The sequence below is a fragment of the Talpa occidentalis genome, unplaced genomic scaffold, assembly GCF_014898055.3.
Source record: "Talpa occidentalis isolate TD23 unplaced genomic scaffold, MPIMG_talOcc4v2.1 talOcc4.13, whole genome shotgun sequence".
Taxonomy (NCBI): domain Eukaryota; kingdom Metazoa; phylum Chordata; class Mammalia; order Eulipotyphla; family Talpidae; genus Talpa; species Talpa occidentalis.
Genome location: NW_023601322.1, coordinates 29,102,008 through 29,120,071, shown reverse-complemented (window position 1 = coordinate 29,120,071; position 18,064 = coordinate 29,102,008). Strand labels below are relative to the sequence as shown.

At 47.9% G+C, this 18,064-nt stretch overlaps 1 protein-coding gene across 7 annotated transcripts in view; it reads left to right on the top strand.

Moving 5' to 3' along the window:
• The first annotated feature begins 453 nt into the window (after positions 1–453).
• FHOD3 (formin homology 2 domain containing 3) overlaps positions 454–18,064 on the top strand; it is a 408,106-nt gene continuing 390,495 nt past the window's right edge. For 4 of the 7 annotated variants that reach the window (XM_037508274.2, XM_054694087.1, XM_054694090.1 and 1 more), the window contains exon 1: positions 499–728. In XM_037508274.2, coding sequence (XP_037364171.2) covers positions 564–728 — 165 coding nt within the window. In that variant the 5' untranslated portion in view covers positions 499–563. Of the gene's footprint in view, positions 729–18,064 lie in introns of all 7 variants that reach the window. The other 3 variants (XM_054694089.1, XM_054694088.1, XM_054694093.1) reach the window with 2 other exon arrangements.

Genomic DNA, 18,064 nt, shown 5'->3' with positions numbered 1-18,064 from the left:
CGCGCCCTGGGTTTTCCGAAAGCGGGTAGCTGGCGTGCAGTGGCCGCTGCCTTTATCTGGAAAGGGTGAAGCCCTCCCCCGGACAGGGAAGGAGCCGCGGGGCGGCCCTGGCGCTCCCGTCTCTGTCCCCCCGACCCCCTCATCCCCGGTTCTCGGAGCCCCGAAAGGTGCAGCGCGCACGTGCAGCCCGAGAGGCGTCGGCGCTGCGGGAGTCGGCGCGCCCCTGCCCCAGGCCGCACAGGCTGCTGCGCAGGACTGCGGGGGCCGCGCGGCCGTTCCGGCTTTGCGGTTCCCCGCGGCGGGCGGCGTGGGTCCGGGCAGCCCCGCCGGGCGCAGAGGGGACGGGGCGGGGGAGGAGCCGGAGAAGGCGGGGAAGAAAGGGGTCCGCCGGCCCCGCCCCCGGCCCGCCCCCCGCGGCCGAGCCGGGCAGCAGCCCGGCGCCCTGACCAGGCTCGGGAGCCAGGGTTGCCGGCCGCGGCCTCTCTCGCTCGCGGTGACCCCGGCATCCCCGCCCGCGGCCCCGCTGATCCCGGGGCCTGCGCCCCCCGCGGCCGGGATGCATCATGGCCACGCTGGCTTGCCGGGTGCAGTTTTTGGACGACACCGACCCTTTCAACAGCACCAACTTCCCAGAACCAAGCCGGCCGCCGCTGTTTGCTTTCCGCGAGGACCTCGCGCTGGGCACCCAGCTGGCCGGGGTCCACCGGCTGCTGCGGGCGCCGCACAAGGTACGGCCCGGCCCCTGGGACGCAGCCCCTGCGGCGGGGCGCTCCGGGTGGGGGCCCGTGGGCAGGCACCGGCCCAGGGGAACGAGCGCCCAAGGGCAGATCCCCCCCCCCCGCCGCCCCGCGTTAGCTGAGGGGTCCTGGCCCCCGGCCCTAAGCTGGGAGTCTCTCGGCCGGCGACAAGGACTGCCCGGATCTCGGGCGCAGCCGAGCAGGTGCCGCCTTCTGCCCGAGGCGGCTTGGGGAAGGTTCCCGGGCGCCGCGCCGTTAACTCCGCGGGGTGGGCGGGGTGGGATTCGGAAGCCGACTATGAATCCTCGGCACCCTCGCTGGCGCCGAGCGAGGCGAGGGAGACACCCCGGCACCCCCCGCCACAGGTCCCTCCGAGGCGAGCTCTGGGCCTCTGGGGCAGCGGTAGGGACCGCGCGACCCCGGCTACAAAGCACGCTTCCCGGGGACCCGCTCCCGCCTCCCCCGCGGGGCAGCGCGGGGCCGCCGACCGCGCGCTGCAATAGCGCTCCGAGCAGCCTCTTTCTCTTTGGAGAAGAAGCAGGTGGCCTTGGGAACCTTGGAGGGGCCGTCTCTGTGGGAGGAGGGGCGGGGGCGCAGGGGGGCGGCGCGCGCACAAAGCCTGAGCCTCCAAGCCCGAAATGAAGTGTCCCCTGGGAAGAATGGCTTCTCAGTCCACCCGATAGTTCTTTTTTTTTAAACCATTCTCCTTTTTAACCCTTTGCAGGAGGACAGGCATCTTGCAAAGTGTTTGTGCAAAGAGCTGGGCATTAAAAGCTAACTAACCATTGAGTCACCCAGGAGCACCCTTCCTGCCGATTTAACATACTGCATCTTGAATAATTACTTCCTCGGTACTTTTTTTTTTTTTTGCTTAGGGTTCCTATCAGAACTTGGTGATAACCCTTGATGCCCAAAAGAACAAATTTGATTAAAAAATTCTTGAGATTTCTGTATGATGTTCACCTGTCTTGGAAGACTGGCGGGTAAGGAAGGAAGGTTATATGAGGAAAGGGGTGACCTTTGGCAGTGATTTTTTTCTTTCTCTATTAGCACTGTATCAGTGCTCCCCTCTACTTAATTAGTAACCTGTTTTCAGGAATGGGGCTGTTCTATCTCATTCTCTCCCTGTTGGTGCAAGACCAATACAGTCTCTGTTGGAGGAAACCTCTTGTCGTAATAGCAGGTCGGATTGGGACATGGAGGGACAGATGATGTATTGTGGATTCAGCGTATCAGAATCAATTTTGTAAGTTATTTGGTTCTTTTCAATCAGTGGTTTCAGTTGAAAGTTTTTGAAGGGCTTCTTCGGCATCATGATTCACAATGGTCTCTGATTACAGTGATCTTTTGTTGAAACTGCAGAAGACTTGTAATTGTGGCCCTGTGACCTTGAAGTGGTTTCCTTGGATCTTAAGCTGTATATGCAGGAGTTGACCTTTCAAGCTGGAGGTTGATATACATTTTTATGTTTCCATGAAATAGTCTCATAGTTTTGATCCAGTGTTCCTGGTCTGGTAGGAGCAAATCCTGATGCTCCAGCATTCCTGCCTCCACTTCTCCAAACTAGAAGCCACAGCACAGCAGTTGTCCTGGCTCACAGACTCTCTGAGGTGGCCCTTATGGAATAACCAGACCCAGAAGGTATCCCCCCCACAGAGACCCTCAACCCTTTGGCTCAGGGGTCATCCAACCTCAGTCTCAGAATCTTTTGCCCAATGATCCTTGCAGTGTATTCAGATGTTTGGCATTGTTTTTCACATCTAGTGCTGAGTGAGGGGCTGATTCCATTAGCCAGGGTCTGTAAAGCAGAATCCAGGGCATTTAAGTGCTGAGGGCATGTTTGTATTTTTAAATACTGGTTAGTTTCCATCAGGATGTCTTAAAACACAGATGATCCACCTGTGACAGAAGAGCTAGTGAGTTTTTATGCCTTGGCTTATAGGTGTGTGCTCTACCAGGGATGTCAATGAATAATCTAGGTTAATATTGTACTGTGAAGTAGAGAATTTTATTTTCCCTCTTTTACAGGTGAGGAAACCGAGGTAGGGAGCAATTAAGGAACCTAGTTTCTCTCTAGGAATGGGGAGCTGAGAGATCCCAGTGCAGCTCTGCTCCCTAGACCAGTTGTGCGGTGGTGAGAAGAAGCCACATCTCAAGGGGGCTTCTCTTCCATTAACTGGGGTAGTTCACAAAGTCATCTGTATGTGCCAAGTACCTTTTAGCCTGGGGCAGGTAAAACAATGAGTAAAAGTCTTGAGGCAGAATTCCTAGCGTGGGAGCATTCACAGTCAGAGATGGGAACACATGGTTATGAACTCTGCAGTGAACTGCTACCGGGGGGAGTGGGCAAGCTGTCATCCCACACCCCTGTAGTGGGAAAGACCTCTGGAGCCACAGGGAATGTTTCTTCCAGGCCCCATTGAGCCCAGACTTCGCAGGAGGGGGAGTCCCTTATGGGGGAATATTCTGCATGGTGGAAAGAGGGGAGAAAAGTACTTGTGGAGTAGAGGTCATTTAGATCTGGCTCTAGTATGCGGAACTTCTCACTGTCTCCACTGTTCACAGAGAGCTTCCTCAAGGGTGAGACCCTGCTGTCCAGTCCTTCAGTGTTCCCCTGGAGGCTGAGTAGTGCTAAGACTGAGCGTGCACTAAGTTGATTGACCGGTGTTAGTTTTAGAACACAAATCCACTGGCATTACTGCTCTAATGAATTTCCACCTTAATCCTCTTAAGGGACACATCTGTTTGCTACATTACATTAAGATTTTTCAAAGATGAGATCATTAGTTAAGTTGGCAAGTATGTTGTGTCACATAGCTTCTTGGGACAACACTGTTTTAAGATTGTTCTATGAACTGCTGAGAGCGTCCCTGAGCAGGCTGAGCAGAATCTGACTCTACCATAATTAGCTCAGTTGGTTGGAGCTGTGCTGTTGAGATCAGGATCATGGGATTGAACCCTTTATGGGTCAGTTGGCTTTGCTTCATGCATGGCCACAGATGGCATGGGTAACTCAGCCAGACTTCCAGCAGGTGCTGTCATAGCTCTCTGCAAGGATCTGGATGGGAATGGAGTGGTAGAAATCTTTGGGGGTTGTGGCGGGGGAGGCTAACATATAATGAGCTTGTGCTGGGCACTGCACTGTAGGCCTCTACCCATAACTCATTTATCCTCACAACTCTAACAAGCAGGTAATGGTATCCCCTGTTAACTGAAGAGGAAACTGAGGCACAGGCACATATAGCAGGTCATCTAAGGCCACACTGCTTTTAAGAGAAGGAGCTGGGATTTAAGGTCAAATCTTTTTTTACTCCAAATTCTGTAGCCAACTGTGTCCCATTATTAGAAAACCAGCAGCGCACATGTTTTCTGTCCAGAGGGAGGTGTGGAGTGGGGAGAAGGGGTGGGGGAGGGGGTTGACGGCACAGTCTTTATATGAGGCTGCCTGTCACCAGTCTGTGACTGAAATGGTTGTGCTCTGGTAAGTCCTGCCAGTGTCCGGGCTCCGGGAGCAGTGCCTTTTGTCCTCAGAGTCCAACCTGCGTCTCTCTGGGAAACAACAGGACTGCCTTTGCCCGCCCCCTCCGGACTCTGAGAAGTTAGTTCTTAGGTGGCAGATTTAAAACTGATTAACATGCTGAGGCCAACTCAAGAGCACGCCGCCCCCAGCCTCCTTCCTTCACCACTGTTTGTTCCTCTCTAAAGATGCAGTTTTGAACACTTGGGAACTCTTCTCAGACAGAAGACAGTCACCGCTCTTGGTAGCCTCCACACCTCATCTCCAGGCGTTGGTGCTCGTGGCTGGCTCAGGAACAGCCTGGAGTCACACCTGGTTTTTTAATCAGTGTAGCTGGTTCCCCTTCCTGGCACTTTCTGAATTGAGTTTGTCAGCATCTGCTCCTGTGTAGAGACAATCAGATGGCTTTTTGTTTTGATTTGTCTTTAGGTTATTTTATTGGGAAGCACGCCTGGGTCTTGTTTGGGGGGAAATTAAGTTATAATGAATGTTAAACCTCACTGCAATCAGCAAAAATCCAGATTGTGGGAACTTATAGTTTCTCCAGCAAATAAATCATAAAGAACAAAAAAATGAATGGAAACCTTAAACTAAAAGATTTACGAGCAATATCAATCAATTGTAATATATGGCTCTCATTGGATACTAATTCAAGCCAACACATTATAAATAAATATTTGAGATCATCGGGAAAACTTGAACAGTGGCTAGCTGACATTAAAAATTATTGAAGTGAAGTTAATAAAACAAAATTAAATGAATAATGATATTTAATATTAAAAATTATTCAAGTATGATAATAGTGTAATGGCTATGTTTAAAGAAGATTTTGTAGCTTTCAGAGATACATACTAAAATACTTCACAGAAGAAATTCTATGATGTCTGGAATTTGCTTCAAAATAATCCTGGATGAGAGACAAGCAGGCAGATGAGTGGATAGGTGGAACACGATAGATCATGTGTTAAAGCTAGATTATGGGTCTGTGGGAGTATCACTATACCATTTTCTATACTTCTGCAGATGTTGAGCTTTTTAATAAAAAAGCTTAAAATTTAGATTAAGGTCCCAGGTTTCCTGTGGGATCACAGTTCTTCCATTTAGTGTCACTGTGTCCTGAGCATGCTTGCCAAACAGCGACAAACTTTTGATTGTGCCTCCACTGATATTTTCCTTCCCACTCTGATGGTCATATTCTCCTTAGGACCTTTGAAAAATAAACATAGGACAGCAATCTTTTTATGTTCAGTTGATCTTTCTAGCTTAGTCAATTCTGATAATGAAGTCAGCAGCCGTCAGTTACACAGACGGGTAGTTTGGTAAAGCAAGTATTAAGGTAAATGTATTATACATGTAGTTTCAGTGAATGCACCTAAATTTTTATCACTAAACGGAGACATTGCTGAGGTTATAATACATGATGCCCACATAAAGGCACTCAATTTCTCTCTGGGTCTTGCCGATTTCCCAGTGATCCAGCTCTGCCTCCACCTGCATTGACCTCATGAGAACATCTCAGAGCACAGTGAATGGCAGTGGCCTTAGAAGGGATATGAAAATGTAAGTTGATTGTATGCCTTGGTTTTCTTGCTATTACAGGCAACTTTCCATATTTATGGACAGATTAATCCATTTGTGGATTAGCTATTGGGGAGGGAAAAGATAGATCATTAAAAAAATTTAAATTACTGCACATCAGCAAAATCATACACCCAGAAGTATATCTATTTTTAGAGCTACACTGTAACAAATGGAGTCTACATTATATTTGTTTACAACTTGGGGACATATCTCCTCTTTGCCAGATTTGTAAGCTAGAAATTAAAATGTTGAGGGCCTCCCTGGTGCTGCAGGTGGTTGAGGGCAGCGCTGTGAAGCTGTCTGCAGCCTTGGCAGTGCCGGTTCAATCCCCGCCAGCCGCAGAGAGACCCACATGGCGGAGAGACCCATGGCGTGGCAGACCTCTCCTGTCTCGCCCACTGCTCCCCTCAACAGTGTATTTCCATCAGTCTGCCTGTTCTGTTCCCCGCTCTGTCTCTGGCAAATCCTCTCACCCTCAGGCTCATCTGGCCTGTGCCCCAGTTCTGGTATAATAAATAAATAAATAAACTTAAAAAAAAAGAAATTAAAATGTTGAACTCCAAAGGAAAGTGTTTAGAATTCAGTGTCAGGAAATAAAAACTCTAAATTGTTGAACATAGTGAAAGAAAGGAAAATGTTAAATAACTTATTGTTCAATATAGGACAGTGCTATTAGAGTTGGCAAAAAGGATGTGAAAAAATAATTTGTTGATCACCCCATCAGGTACTTTTAGCATTCTTGGAAAGAAGCAAACCCAGAAGACCTTTTTGTTATTGATGAGGCTACTCTGACTCCTTGTGCATGGGGATTAGGGTGGGGAATGAAATGCAGGCTGTTACCCAGAGAAGATAAAGCTTATTTTCAAGTTCTCAGAATAGAAGATAACTGATGCATCTTCTGACTGGTTCATCAGATCCCAGGAGTAGCTTGGGTTCATAGCAGATGATTTGCTGGCCAGACGTTCCTGAGTGACCACACATTCATGTGAATAGAACAGGAAGAGGGAGAGGGTCCTTCTGGCTATACAAGGGCCACACACAGTGCTGCAGCCTCTCATTGTGACTGCCAAGTACTGGCTACAATTTTGAGTAAAGAAGTTTATATAGGGGCCTCCCTGGTGGTGCAAGGGGTTAAGACACAACCTATGAAGCTATCCGCAGCCACTGCAGCACGAGTTCGATCCCCTGGCCAGCCAGGGAACTACCCACATGGTGCAGCAGACCTCTCCTGACTCACCCGCTGCTCCCCTCAGCAGTGTATTTCGTCAGTCTGCCTGTTCTGCTCTCCAGTCTGTCTCTGGTGAATCCTCTCACCCTCCACATCTCTGGCCTGCACACCAGTTCTTGTATGCATAAGTGAATAAATCTTTTTTTAAAAAAGTTTATATCCATTATATTTTATGCCACTTTATTTTATCCATGATTTGAGGTTCCTTCTGCAGTCCTCCCTTATTGTAATTATTAACCCAGAGTCCTTCACAACTCATGAAAATATGTGTCGGGGTATTGGGGTTGAGACAACTGGTTTAAATGATGTTTTCCCCTTCCTATTTCTGTGTTTTTATTAGATGAAAGGAAAATTTAATATTGTTGATTGCTGCCTCCTAAAAACCCTTGTGCACAGTTATGAAGGGACTTCTGTTTGTGGTCCTTGACTTCCTCACAAGGGGTGCATGCTGCTGCAGGGGCGTGGAGTACTGCTGCTGGAAAAGCAGCTGAGGTCCAGAGGGTGGGCTCTGTCCAAGTCACAAGGCGAGGGGAGGCCTTGGGGCAGTCTTCACCATCTCCTCAGCCTTTCCCATTTCTTAACTTTTGGGGTGAGAATTTATTCTTTCTTTGTCCCTAATTTTTACTTGGAGAGGTCCATCAATCACACCCCCACAGACAGGGGTGGAGGTGGGTCTGGACAATTAGTTGGTTAACTGTGCCCAAGAGGATAGAAATAGGTTGGATAACCCTGGAGATGGACAACCAGAAGAACCATGGCCCCAGGGCTTGGTAAGTGCAGTGACCTGTGGAGAGTACCTGGAGGGGCTTCCGGAAGTATCAAGCTCATTACTCTTGCCCATGGTGGCAGAAGCAAAAAGCTGCTTCCTTCTCAGATCAGCATTTGCATATTGATATGTATGTGTCTGGTATCTGAAATCATCTTCATACTGCAGTTCCATGTAGCTGGGAAGTTAAAGTGTGTAGCAGTAGAGTGACATTGCTGGGGAGCTGTCACCACTGACAAAGCTAGAATCAGTGAGAGCAAGAGTAGGAGGTGGGGGTTACACCCTGCCAAAACAAAGCCTCTGCCCTCATGACAGAATGAACATGGCTAGCAATTTGGAGACTTTAGAAAAGCACATGGAAGAAATACAGGTCACTTTTCTTACCTCCCAAAGGGAATGAAGTGTTATGAAGTGTATCCTGACCTCACTTTGCATGTGGCTCATGTCACGGCTGAGAGTGACACCTGAAGTTTGGAAATACCACCTGGTGGAAATCAGAGATGATTGTTAATACCATGGATAAATTATGCACGTTCATCCCATTGCCTTTCCCTATTTTTAGGGACAAAAATCATGACTTAAAGTCAATCACTACACTAAAGTTACAACAATTACATTTCATGCATTTAAGTAAGACTATTATATTGGTAAGAAAAGGATACATCTCAATGTTGCACTGAGAAAACAGGTGCTCATATGATGTGGGTCATTACTCAATGACCCTACTTTTTTCTAGAGACCTGGCAACACGGACAAATCGTAAAAATGATTATTTTCATCCCAGTGACCTAACTCATCAGCATTATTTGAAAGGATAAATAATAATGGTAAAAATGTTGTATGTATAAAGATAATCTGAGGATTATTTTTAAATCTATGTCTATATGTATAAAGATAATTTGAGCAATGGTTCAAATAGTGCAAAGCTGAAAAAAATAGTGTCCAACAACAAGGAAAATATTAACTGTATTAGGTACAGAATATTGGATATTTATTGAAATAACCCTATCTCAGTCAACTGAGGCTCTGTAACAAAATACCATACATCTGGAGGATTTTAACAATAGATATTTCTTACAGTTTTGGAGGTGATGGCACTCATATGAGAGATATATTATTTCTTTGCTGTATCAGATCACGGCTTCAGGCTTCCAGAGGACTCAGGTTGGTTCCAGAGCACAGAGTCCATCAATCACCAACCTTCTGGCTTCTGCAGGACCTGGAGTTCCTGAGCAGCTAGTATCTGAGTGGCTTGTGCTTTGTCCAAGAGATTGTCCAGTCTTCCTGTGTGTCCTCTGTTCAAATTCAACAGTACCATGTGTTTGGGGGCAGGGAAAGGGGAGCTATAGGGTAGTGCTGTCCAGGACAATAGTTGAGGATATGAGTGGTTTTTTGTTCCCAGAACTGGGTGCATTTTTGTGGACAGTGATTCATCTTTGAACATGCCAGTAATAGAACCACAGCATGTCTGTGCATTTTACAAGGCACCGGGAGATAGGTTCGTCTGACTGATCCTCACACAACCCTGAAAGTGTGCAAAATGGGGCATTTAGATCCCGTTTCAAAGATGAAAAAACTAAAATCAGGATGTGTGCGTGACTGATGTACAGGATCACCCCCTGAAAGATGGCAGGGCTAGAACTCTAGCAATTCTGACCCCCAGGCCCAGCTCTCTCCCATGAGGGTGTCCTGCCTCAGCCCGTCAGAGGTAAGGGTGAGAAACAGATGTTGACACCAGGAAGTTTTGGAGAGTGAACACAAACTGGGAAATCTCAGCTGAGTTCGCAGACATCCTATGTCACCACATGGTGATTATTTTTTATGAGGGCTGGGAGCAGAGTTCGGCTAAGTGGGAAGCTTTATTTTGAATGATGCTATAGATCTGAGAACACGAAAACGATCTCCTTAATTGTTATGCTTGGTTGGGGAAATAAATGATAAACATAAAGAAGTGAAGTAACAGCTGAAGGTAGCATATGAGTGTGATGGAAGCAGCCAGGATTGCAAAAATGTCAAAACTGGGGAAGATCCACTTGTACTGCATGACCCAGAGGGCAGAGACCGAGTGGGGTTGGAGTGGGTGAGAGCAGAGGTGAAAAGTAGAACAGGGAGTTGTGACCAGACTCAATGGCTCCGGGCAAATGAGGACAGCCACCTGAGGCTGGGGACCCACAGCAGGGGCTGAGGAAATGATTACAAAGATAGGATGAGGGGAAAAAGAAATAGCACAAAGAAGGGGAGGACAGACAGATGGCCACTGAAGAGTCAGTGAAGATAGTGTGGCAAGAGGGGACTCGGGGACAAGCCGCAGGATGAGCTGGGGCCTGGCTGCGGCTGACTCCTTGTGAGTTGAGGTGTTAGCCAGTGAGCACTTCAGATGTGACCCTTTCCAGGGACTCCCCTCCTCCGCCCTTTCACAGATGTTTATGGGGTGTCTGCTCCACATGAGACTCTGTTAGAACCAGCGCGGTGACAAGAATAAATGAGAGCATATGTTCCTCATATGGTGGTGGGGTCAGCGTCAGACAGGCCTGGGCTCCAGCTCCTCCAGTACCACGGTCCCTCTGCAGTTCTCCTGCGCCTCCTGTGGATAAAAATGAAAAGGTCTCCCTGCTGTGGATGGTGGGGCTCTGCTTGTGGGGCCTCCAGCCCCAGCTACCTGGGGGCCATGCTCCCTGGCCCTAGCTTCTCCATCCTTCTCTGTAGCCTTGGCATCAGGCCTTCTCTCCCCCACCTGTGTTCAGATCAGAGGAATTGGACATATTGATTACCAAGAAATTTTTATCTATAAAATTCACTTTTATTATTGGTGCACCATCCTGTAAGTGTTTACACCTGTGTAGATTCTTGTGACTACCGGAGGATAGACCACCTACCTGAAGAATTCCCTATGGAGTCAGAAATTCCCCTCACCCTAATCCCTGGCAATCTGTTCTCATTCCCTGTAGTTTCCAGAATGCCATGTATCTAGAGACTGGCTTCTTTCATGCTGCATAATTCCCTGGCGATCCATCTAGGTTGTTGTGGGCATCATTATAGTTGTGGGCATCATTGCATCATTGTTATGTTTATTCCTTTTTAATGCCAAGTGGTATTTCACTGTGTGGATATACTGCAGTTTTTCTGAAGGACATTTACAATGTTTCCAGTTTTTGGTGATGATAAATACAGCTTTTATAAACATTTGATATGGAAACTGCTCTTTTAGCCACCATGTCACACCTCTTCTACCTCTAGAAACATCTGTAGAAATTTTGTGTGAACATATTTTTCATTTTTCTAGGATAAATACCTACAAGTGGAATTGCTTTTTTTTTTTGGCAGAGAATTACCTGGCTCTCTTTTCAGCAGGAGTGTTAGAGGTTTTTACTTCTTAGGCAATTAGCTTTTGTCAGAAAATTTGTTACTAAGTCTTTGAACTTTAGAATAAAAGTGCCTTTTAATACCCTGTACATAAAAGGCCATTCATATAAAAATTGTTTGGGCTTTATTTAAGTGCTGTTGATTCTTAAGGCTTTGGAGGCCCTGGATGGATGGTGAGGGAAAACCCTGGGATCCCCTGCAGCTGCCCCCCTGAACTCTGACATCACCCAACACTCACTCTCTAACCTTCCACAACTTTGCAGAGGACAGTGCTGGTGACAGAGCAGTGTGGGGATCATTTTTCAAACCCCACAGAGCACAGATCACCAGAAATTGGATTGGCTTTCAAAATATCATAAATAAATGAGGCTGCAAGCAGCACTGGGGAATGTAAGAGAATGAAAAATGCACTTTGATCATTGCAGGGAGAGATGCAGTGAGCAGTACTGGAGGGAGGTGGTTTCTCCCTGTGCAGCCTCAGCAGATAGATCTGGAGTGAAGGAGGTGGTGGTAGAAAAAACAGGAGGGGCGAGATACTTACATTCGGAGGCTAGAGTATGGAAGGGCCAGTTCTGCATGATTTTACCATCTTTTTACTAAGGGATAACTGTGTCCAGAAGTTGCGCAGGCCTCTGGGTAGCCCTCAGTAGGAGACCTGTTTTTCATCAGGATTTCTTGGAGGCTCGACTTGTGCTTGATTGAATGAAGCTCCCAGTTTGGGGAACTGCCTGAAATGCAAGAGTGTGGCCTGCCTTTTAGCTCCCTTTGGATTCTGTGGGATTATCTAGGAATACTACTTTGCTTAGGCTATTATGGTATGTAAATTAGATCCAGGGTCTAAATTGGGGGAATTTACATGATTCTCCAAGTACCTTTAAAACTGAGGATGTCAACCAGGTGTCCTCAAGGAGGACACAGCTCGACATGTTAAAAGTTAAATCATGCTTAACCTAGGTGTGGATTCCTGTTCTTGTCTGCTCTCTGCCATGCACTTGGATGTCAAAGAAGAATAAAGTTTGGGCCTGTTTCCCAGAGTTCATGAGCCATGTTGGTGACAGGCTAGTCTGCTATCCTAGCTATAGGCATTACTTTATTTCTATGAAAAATACACTCCATGCCAGATAGGCAAGTCATAGTGAATTTTTGGATGCCACTTGCGTGTAAGGTGGGGACTGTGCTTCTGAAGGAAATTGGGATTGACTTCTTTTTAGATGAATTTCAAGAGACCCTTTGGTTTGTGTTGAGGAGTTTATAACATTTGTCATAACTCATTAACTGTCCCCCTGAGAAGCCTGCCCCCTCCCTCCCTCTCCTTGCCTGCACTGTATTCCAGATTCTAGCACCTGTGACCAAAATCTCTGCCCTCTGATTTGTTAACTAACACCAAGCCTCTTGCATCTCTCATTCATCCAAATGTGTTGAAGCTTTCATCAGGTTCCCTTATGGATGGAAGTGGATGGGGCTAGGGTGGGGCTGGGAGCATCCGAAATTCTGAAGCAACCTGAAATTTTGAACTTTGCTTGTAACATTAGAGTTTGCAAACAGATTATTGAATAATGGCTCAACTCATATCAGCAAGGAGGAAGGATTTAGCTTAAACACCCAGTACCTGTCTGTGCTAAAATGTGCACCTCATTAGTTCCTGCCCTGCACCTAGCCTGGAGAGGACCCCTCACCCCTACCATGTCCTACAAATGCCAGCAATGTACAGCCCAGCAAGCTACCTGTCACTCCTGTCTTCACCCAAACTTTTGGAAACATGGTTTTCCTGACTTGGTGTTGGTGTCCCCCATCTCCTTGGAAAACTGTGCATCCCTCCCCGCCTCTGCCACCCCATGTTGTGACCTGCTGGACCCAGATGTGGCAGCTCTGCCTGCTGAGGCTGCGCATGTTGGCTCTTGGTGACACAGCCATGAGTAAGACTAGGGCTAATCCCAAACTGAGGAGCCGGAAGGGAAAAAAGGGGCCGCGTCCCAGGCCGAGGTTTCTTTGTGTCTCAGGGCTCTCGTGTCTTTAAGCCTCTTTTCTTCCCCAGCTCTCTTGGAGAGCCTTTCGTTTTAGAAAAGTTCCTTGGTGCTGGCTTCAGCAGCTTCCATACTAAAATGGGAACGATACAGAGAAGATTAGCATGGCCGGGGTAAGCGCAATGCGCAAGAGCGTGAAACCCCTCCGTTAAAAAAAAAAAAAAAAAGTTCCTTGGCCTGCCTGGTCCCTGGGGCAGAACACCCATTAGGTTAACATCTGCAGTCCTGCAAAGTGTAAACAGTTTAGATTTCATTATTCCGGGCAGTGTTTGTCTGGTGACTAGAGTTTGCCAGAGCAGGAGGAATCTGCAAGGGGCAGGGAGTCTGGCTTGCTGAGCTCCGGGGAGTGCGCGTGGCTTTTGCCTTCGGGAGCCAGGAGGCAGCGGGCTCTGCACACCTGAGTTGTTTGCCGGCAAGAACCAGGATTGCTCTAATTCTACGAATGAGTCACTGGGACTAAAACTCCATCTGATGGGAGTTGTAGGACGTAGGAAGCTGTCTGTGCGTAATTCCATGGTGTGTTTGGGTCGAATGAATCAGTAATTGTTGACTGAAAGGCTTTAGGCGTCATTAATGTTTCAGTAGTTTCCACATGACCAGAGTCATCATTGGATTGAGGAGTGAACCAATAAGACAGACCACACGACCTCATCTCAAAGCCCCTTCACGGTTCCCTTTTAGGGTGTGGGCTTCACACAAGAAACTGAAATCCCTTTCCTTAGTTCTATTATGAAATAATTGCCATGTCATTATATTGAATTAAGTGTAAAATGTATATCATGGTGTTGATTTACATATAATGTGAAATGATGACCATAGTAGGTTCAAGTTGCCTCCATCTTCTCAGATAGAGAGAATGAAAAAGAAAAGAAAGGAGTGAAGAAAAATAAAGGAAAAAGATTTTCCTCCTGTGATAAGAACTCCTGGGATTTACTCCCTCAACAACTTTCCTATGTATCATAGAGCAGGCTTCACTTTTTCAGGTTAGGTATTTGTCCTTCTGGGATCAGTAACTGGCTGTGTGTTGAGAAACAGTGTGATTACCTCAAAACTCATTGCCCATGAACCTGCATAATTAGCTGTGTTAGTCATCTAGCCACTTCTCAGTGTATTTTTATTGTGCTTCTGCTACGTGCCAAACTCTGCTTTAAACACTGAAGAAAATGAACAAAATGGCAAAAATTCCGACCTGCCTAGAGCTCACATTCTAGTGGGAGAGACTGGGAGAGGGCAGACCCGGAGAGGGCATACATCAAGCAAAATAACAAGTTGCTTCATGTGTGGGGGAGGGGCCTGCTCATCACCTCAGCTTCACTTTCCTCATCTCTCTGTTCCTTTCTTTTGGCTCTTCTCCAGGTTTCCTTATGAATTTTTGGCATCAGTTTATAAGACGATCCAGAAATTTTTCTACCTGCAGATATTTTAAAAAAAAAAAATTTATGCATCCAAGAACTGGGGTACAGGCCAGAGGTGTGGGGGTGAGAGGATTCACCAGAGACAGAGTGGGGAACAGAACAGGCAGACTGACCGAAATACACTGCTGAGGGGAGCAGCAGGTGAGATAGGAGAGGTCTGCTGAGCCATGTGGGTAGCTCCCTGGCCAGCGGGGGATCGAACTCATGCTGCAGTGGCTGTGGATAGCTTCACAGTGTAGTGCTTAACCCCTTGTGCCACCAGGGAGGCCCTACCTGCAGATATTCCTACTAAGACCCCAGAAATGTTTCCACCACATTTGGTTCTGCATCACTGTGCTTTCTGGCGATGGTGGGTGTCTCCAGGTATTCAGTGGGAAATGATGTGACTATAAGACACAGGTCTCAGGACACAGCTAGCCTTCAGAGCTTCTGGAGAATGGGATTATGGGGTAATGTCTGTATTTTTTCTCCTGGTTCAGGGCTTTTTGAGAATGGGACTGTTGCTAATCTTTATTACTATATATTGCACTTTTGGAATCTATGGAACTGTTGCTCCCTCTCAGCTAGTTCCAGTTCCTGGGCCATGACCAGGGAAGCAGCAAATACCCCTTTGTGGAACTGCCCTGTGCCCAGGGCTGGTGGCTTTTTGTGCAAGGTTCTGTAGCAGCTGGAGAAGTATGGTGAACATGCGGGGAGGGACAGTTTCCCATCCACAGAAGAGGAAAGTTGGTTTCTATTTTCTGTTGCCTGTGCTGACTCTGCTATTTTCCCATGGACCACGGGGAAGGGCACAGGACTGCTGCTGATGTGGGTACTGGAGGCCTCCTCTGGTCAGAATACCAGAGACAGATGCCTCCTGCATCTGGCATCCTATCTGATGGGGGCCTTTGAATGTGAATCTGTCAAGTGTCTGGATGTGAGTTTGTATGGTTGGTAAATGGGACTCAGTCTGAGTGTGGCAACCTCCCACTCTTTCTTGCTGAGGAATCGGGTGCGAGGCCACTGATGGGGCAAACAGAAGGGTGGGATCTTCTAGGATAGTGGCAGAAATTGGGGTCAGGGAAGATTGTGAGCAGTTACCACGGTCCTGAGTTCAGGAATGAGGAGAGATGGCTCCCCTGTTGGAGGTGAAAGAGCAGTGGTGGCCGAGGACTGCCTACCTTCTACCCTGGCCCCTTGGTGCACTGGGCTGGAAGAACAAGATAGGGGGAGTGTAAGGGCAGGACTGGACACAGAGCAGGTTTTCTGATCCCATGCAGACCGGGTAAAGGAGTCAGAGTCCTTAGTGGGTTTTTGCAGGTTTTTTATTTGGGGTTCACCAGGCATATGGCAGGCAGGGGTGCTGGCTGGGGGGCTGGGAGGCTGGCAGGCCTCCCAGCCCCCAGCAAGTCTTCACTCTATCTGGGCTCTCTGGCGTTCTTTCTGCTGCTTTTCCGCTTCGGCTTCTACTGCTGCTACTGCTGCTGCTGCTGCTGCTGGCTGGGGCTGCTGGCGTCCCCCCGTGACGTCGCCCTTAAAAGCACAGTCTTAACTCAGCTGAATCCCATCTACCTATGCCCACACCCTATTCCAGGTGCCCGCCATCAGGCATGCATTCAGGACAAGGATCCATCATCTATCCTGATGGCGGAAGGGCAAAAAAGCCTGACATTTTCTTTACCCTACAGGGAGGAACATCCTTGGGCAATCTCCAGGAAGACAGTACTTGTGCCCATTTTCTTCACTGCTGAACTCCAGGTCAGGAGCAGCCTGCAGCTGGGTGGGATGAGTCAAGGGGTGAGACCGAGCAGAGGTCCGAGGAGTGGCTGGCATGCTCTGGAGCCTGTAGACCAACAGGAGCGGGTGTTGGTGGCCTTGGTGTTGGGCACATTTAATTGGAGCTGGGGGATTAGGTGGCCATGCACTTCTGTTACTGCTCATCACTGTCCCTCAGCCTCCCGTGACCTGGCAGTGTCCCCTCTGTCCAGTCTTGTCCCTGCCCATTCTCTACTTCATGTGTTGTGTGTCAGCCGCCTGACTGCCATAGTTCATCACATTCCTTGCTTCTGTTCCCCCTCTGCCACACCCCCACCCCTGCTCCTGCAACCTTCTACCTGGTCATCCTCATCTTCTTAAAAGGTTAGCTCTGGCATTAACTCATCATTCCATCTACTCGTATTGCCTGTTAGCTGGCTGCTGCCTCTAGGATGTTCCACTGGCTTTCTGTTCAGTGCAGCATAATACTTTAAAGCACAGGCTTTGGATCCCACATGCTTCCCATGTCTTAGCTTCAACTTCTGCATCTATAAAATGGGAACAGCTGTGGCTTCCCCAAGGGATGGTAGTGAACCCTAAATGAATTACATCTGGAAAACATTAAGCTAGTGCTTGGCCCACTTACAGGATGGGAGATGTTCTGTTGCTGCCTCTCTTCTTTGTATTATCTTTGGGTTGGAGACCCCCCCATGAGTCTTTTCTTCTATGAAAATCAGATGGATATAGTTGGGGGTGGCATTAAGAAAGTGATAGGGGGCCTCCCCAGTGGTGCAGCGGGTTGACCGCAACGCTGTGAAGCTGTCTGCAGCCTCTGCAGCACCAGTTCGATTCTCAGCTGGCCAGGGAGATACCCACATGGCACGGCAGACCTCTCCTGTCTTGCTTGCTGCTCCCCTCAGCAGTGTTTTTGGTATGTCTGCCTGTCCTGCTCCCCACTCTGTCACTGATGAATCCTCTCACCCCCCACACCTCTGGCCTGTACCCCAGCTATTGTATAAATAAATAAAAAAAAGAAATCTTAAAAAAAAAGTGATAGGATTAGTCAAGAAGATATGGGCTTGGGTGGGTGGGCAAGAGGAGAGGAGTTTAGATTCTTGAGGACAGGAATGTGAGAGGAGCAGAGGCTAGTTTATGGGGGGCCTGGGATCCCAGGCCCAGGTGTCTGCCTTTGTAACCAGGATTTGGTCTGATAATGAGCCTTGATCATCAGCAGACCTGGAGTTCAGTTCCAAGACTTCAAGCAAACTGAGAAAGGCAGCTAATGTATTTTGAGTGTCAAATACGACCTGAAGATCCATGGAAGTATTAGACTGGATGTATTTGTTCATTGTTGATAATCTAGATGGTTAAGCTGATAATTAAGATCTTATGAGATACATGTTATCATGATACATGTTACCATGTATCTCATGGTACATGGGGTAGGAGTATTTGGAAATAATTTTGGCACTCTTAAAAACTCCCCTGTGAGAACTTCTATGGGTCTCCCTTCCTTCTGGGAGGATACATGCCTGCATGAAGCTGCCATGTTGGTGGAAACTGGGGAGCCAGCACTGAGGCTGTGGTACTGGGGTCAAGGCTTGTCTTGCATTTGCCCAACTGTAAGGAAACTTGGGAAGGGGTGCTGGAATGGGTGGGTTGAGGCCCATCATGATGTGCTTGGGGCTGTGGCCTCCAC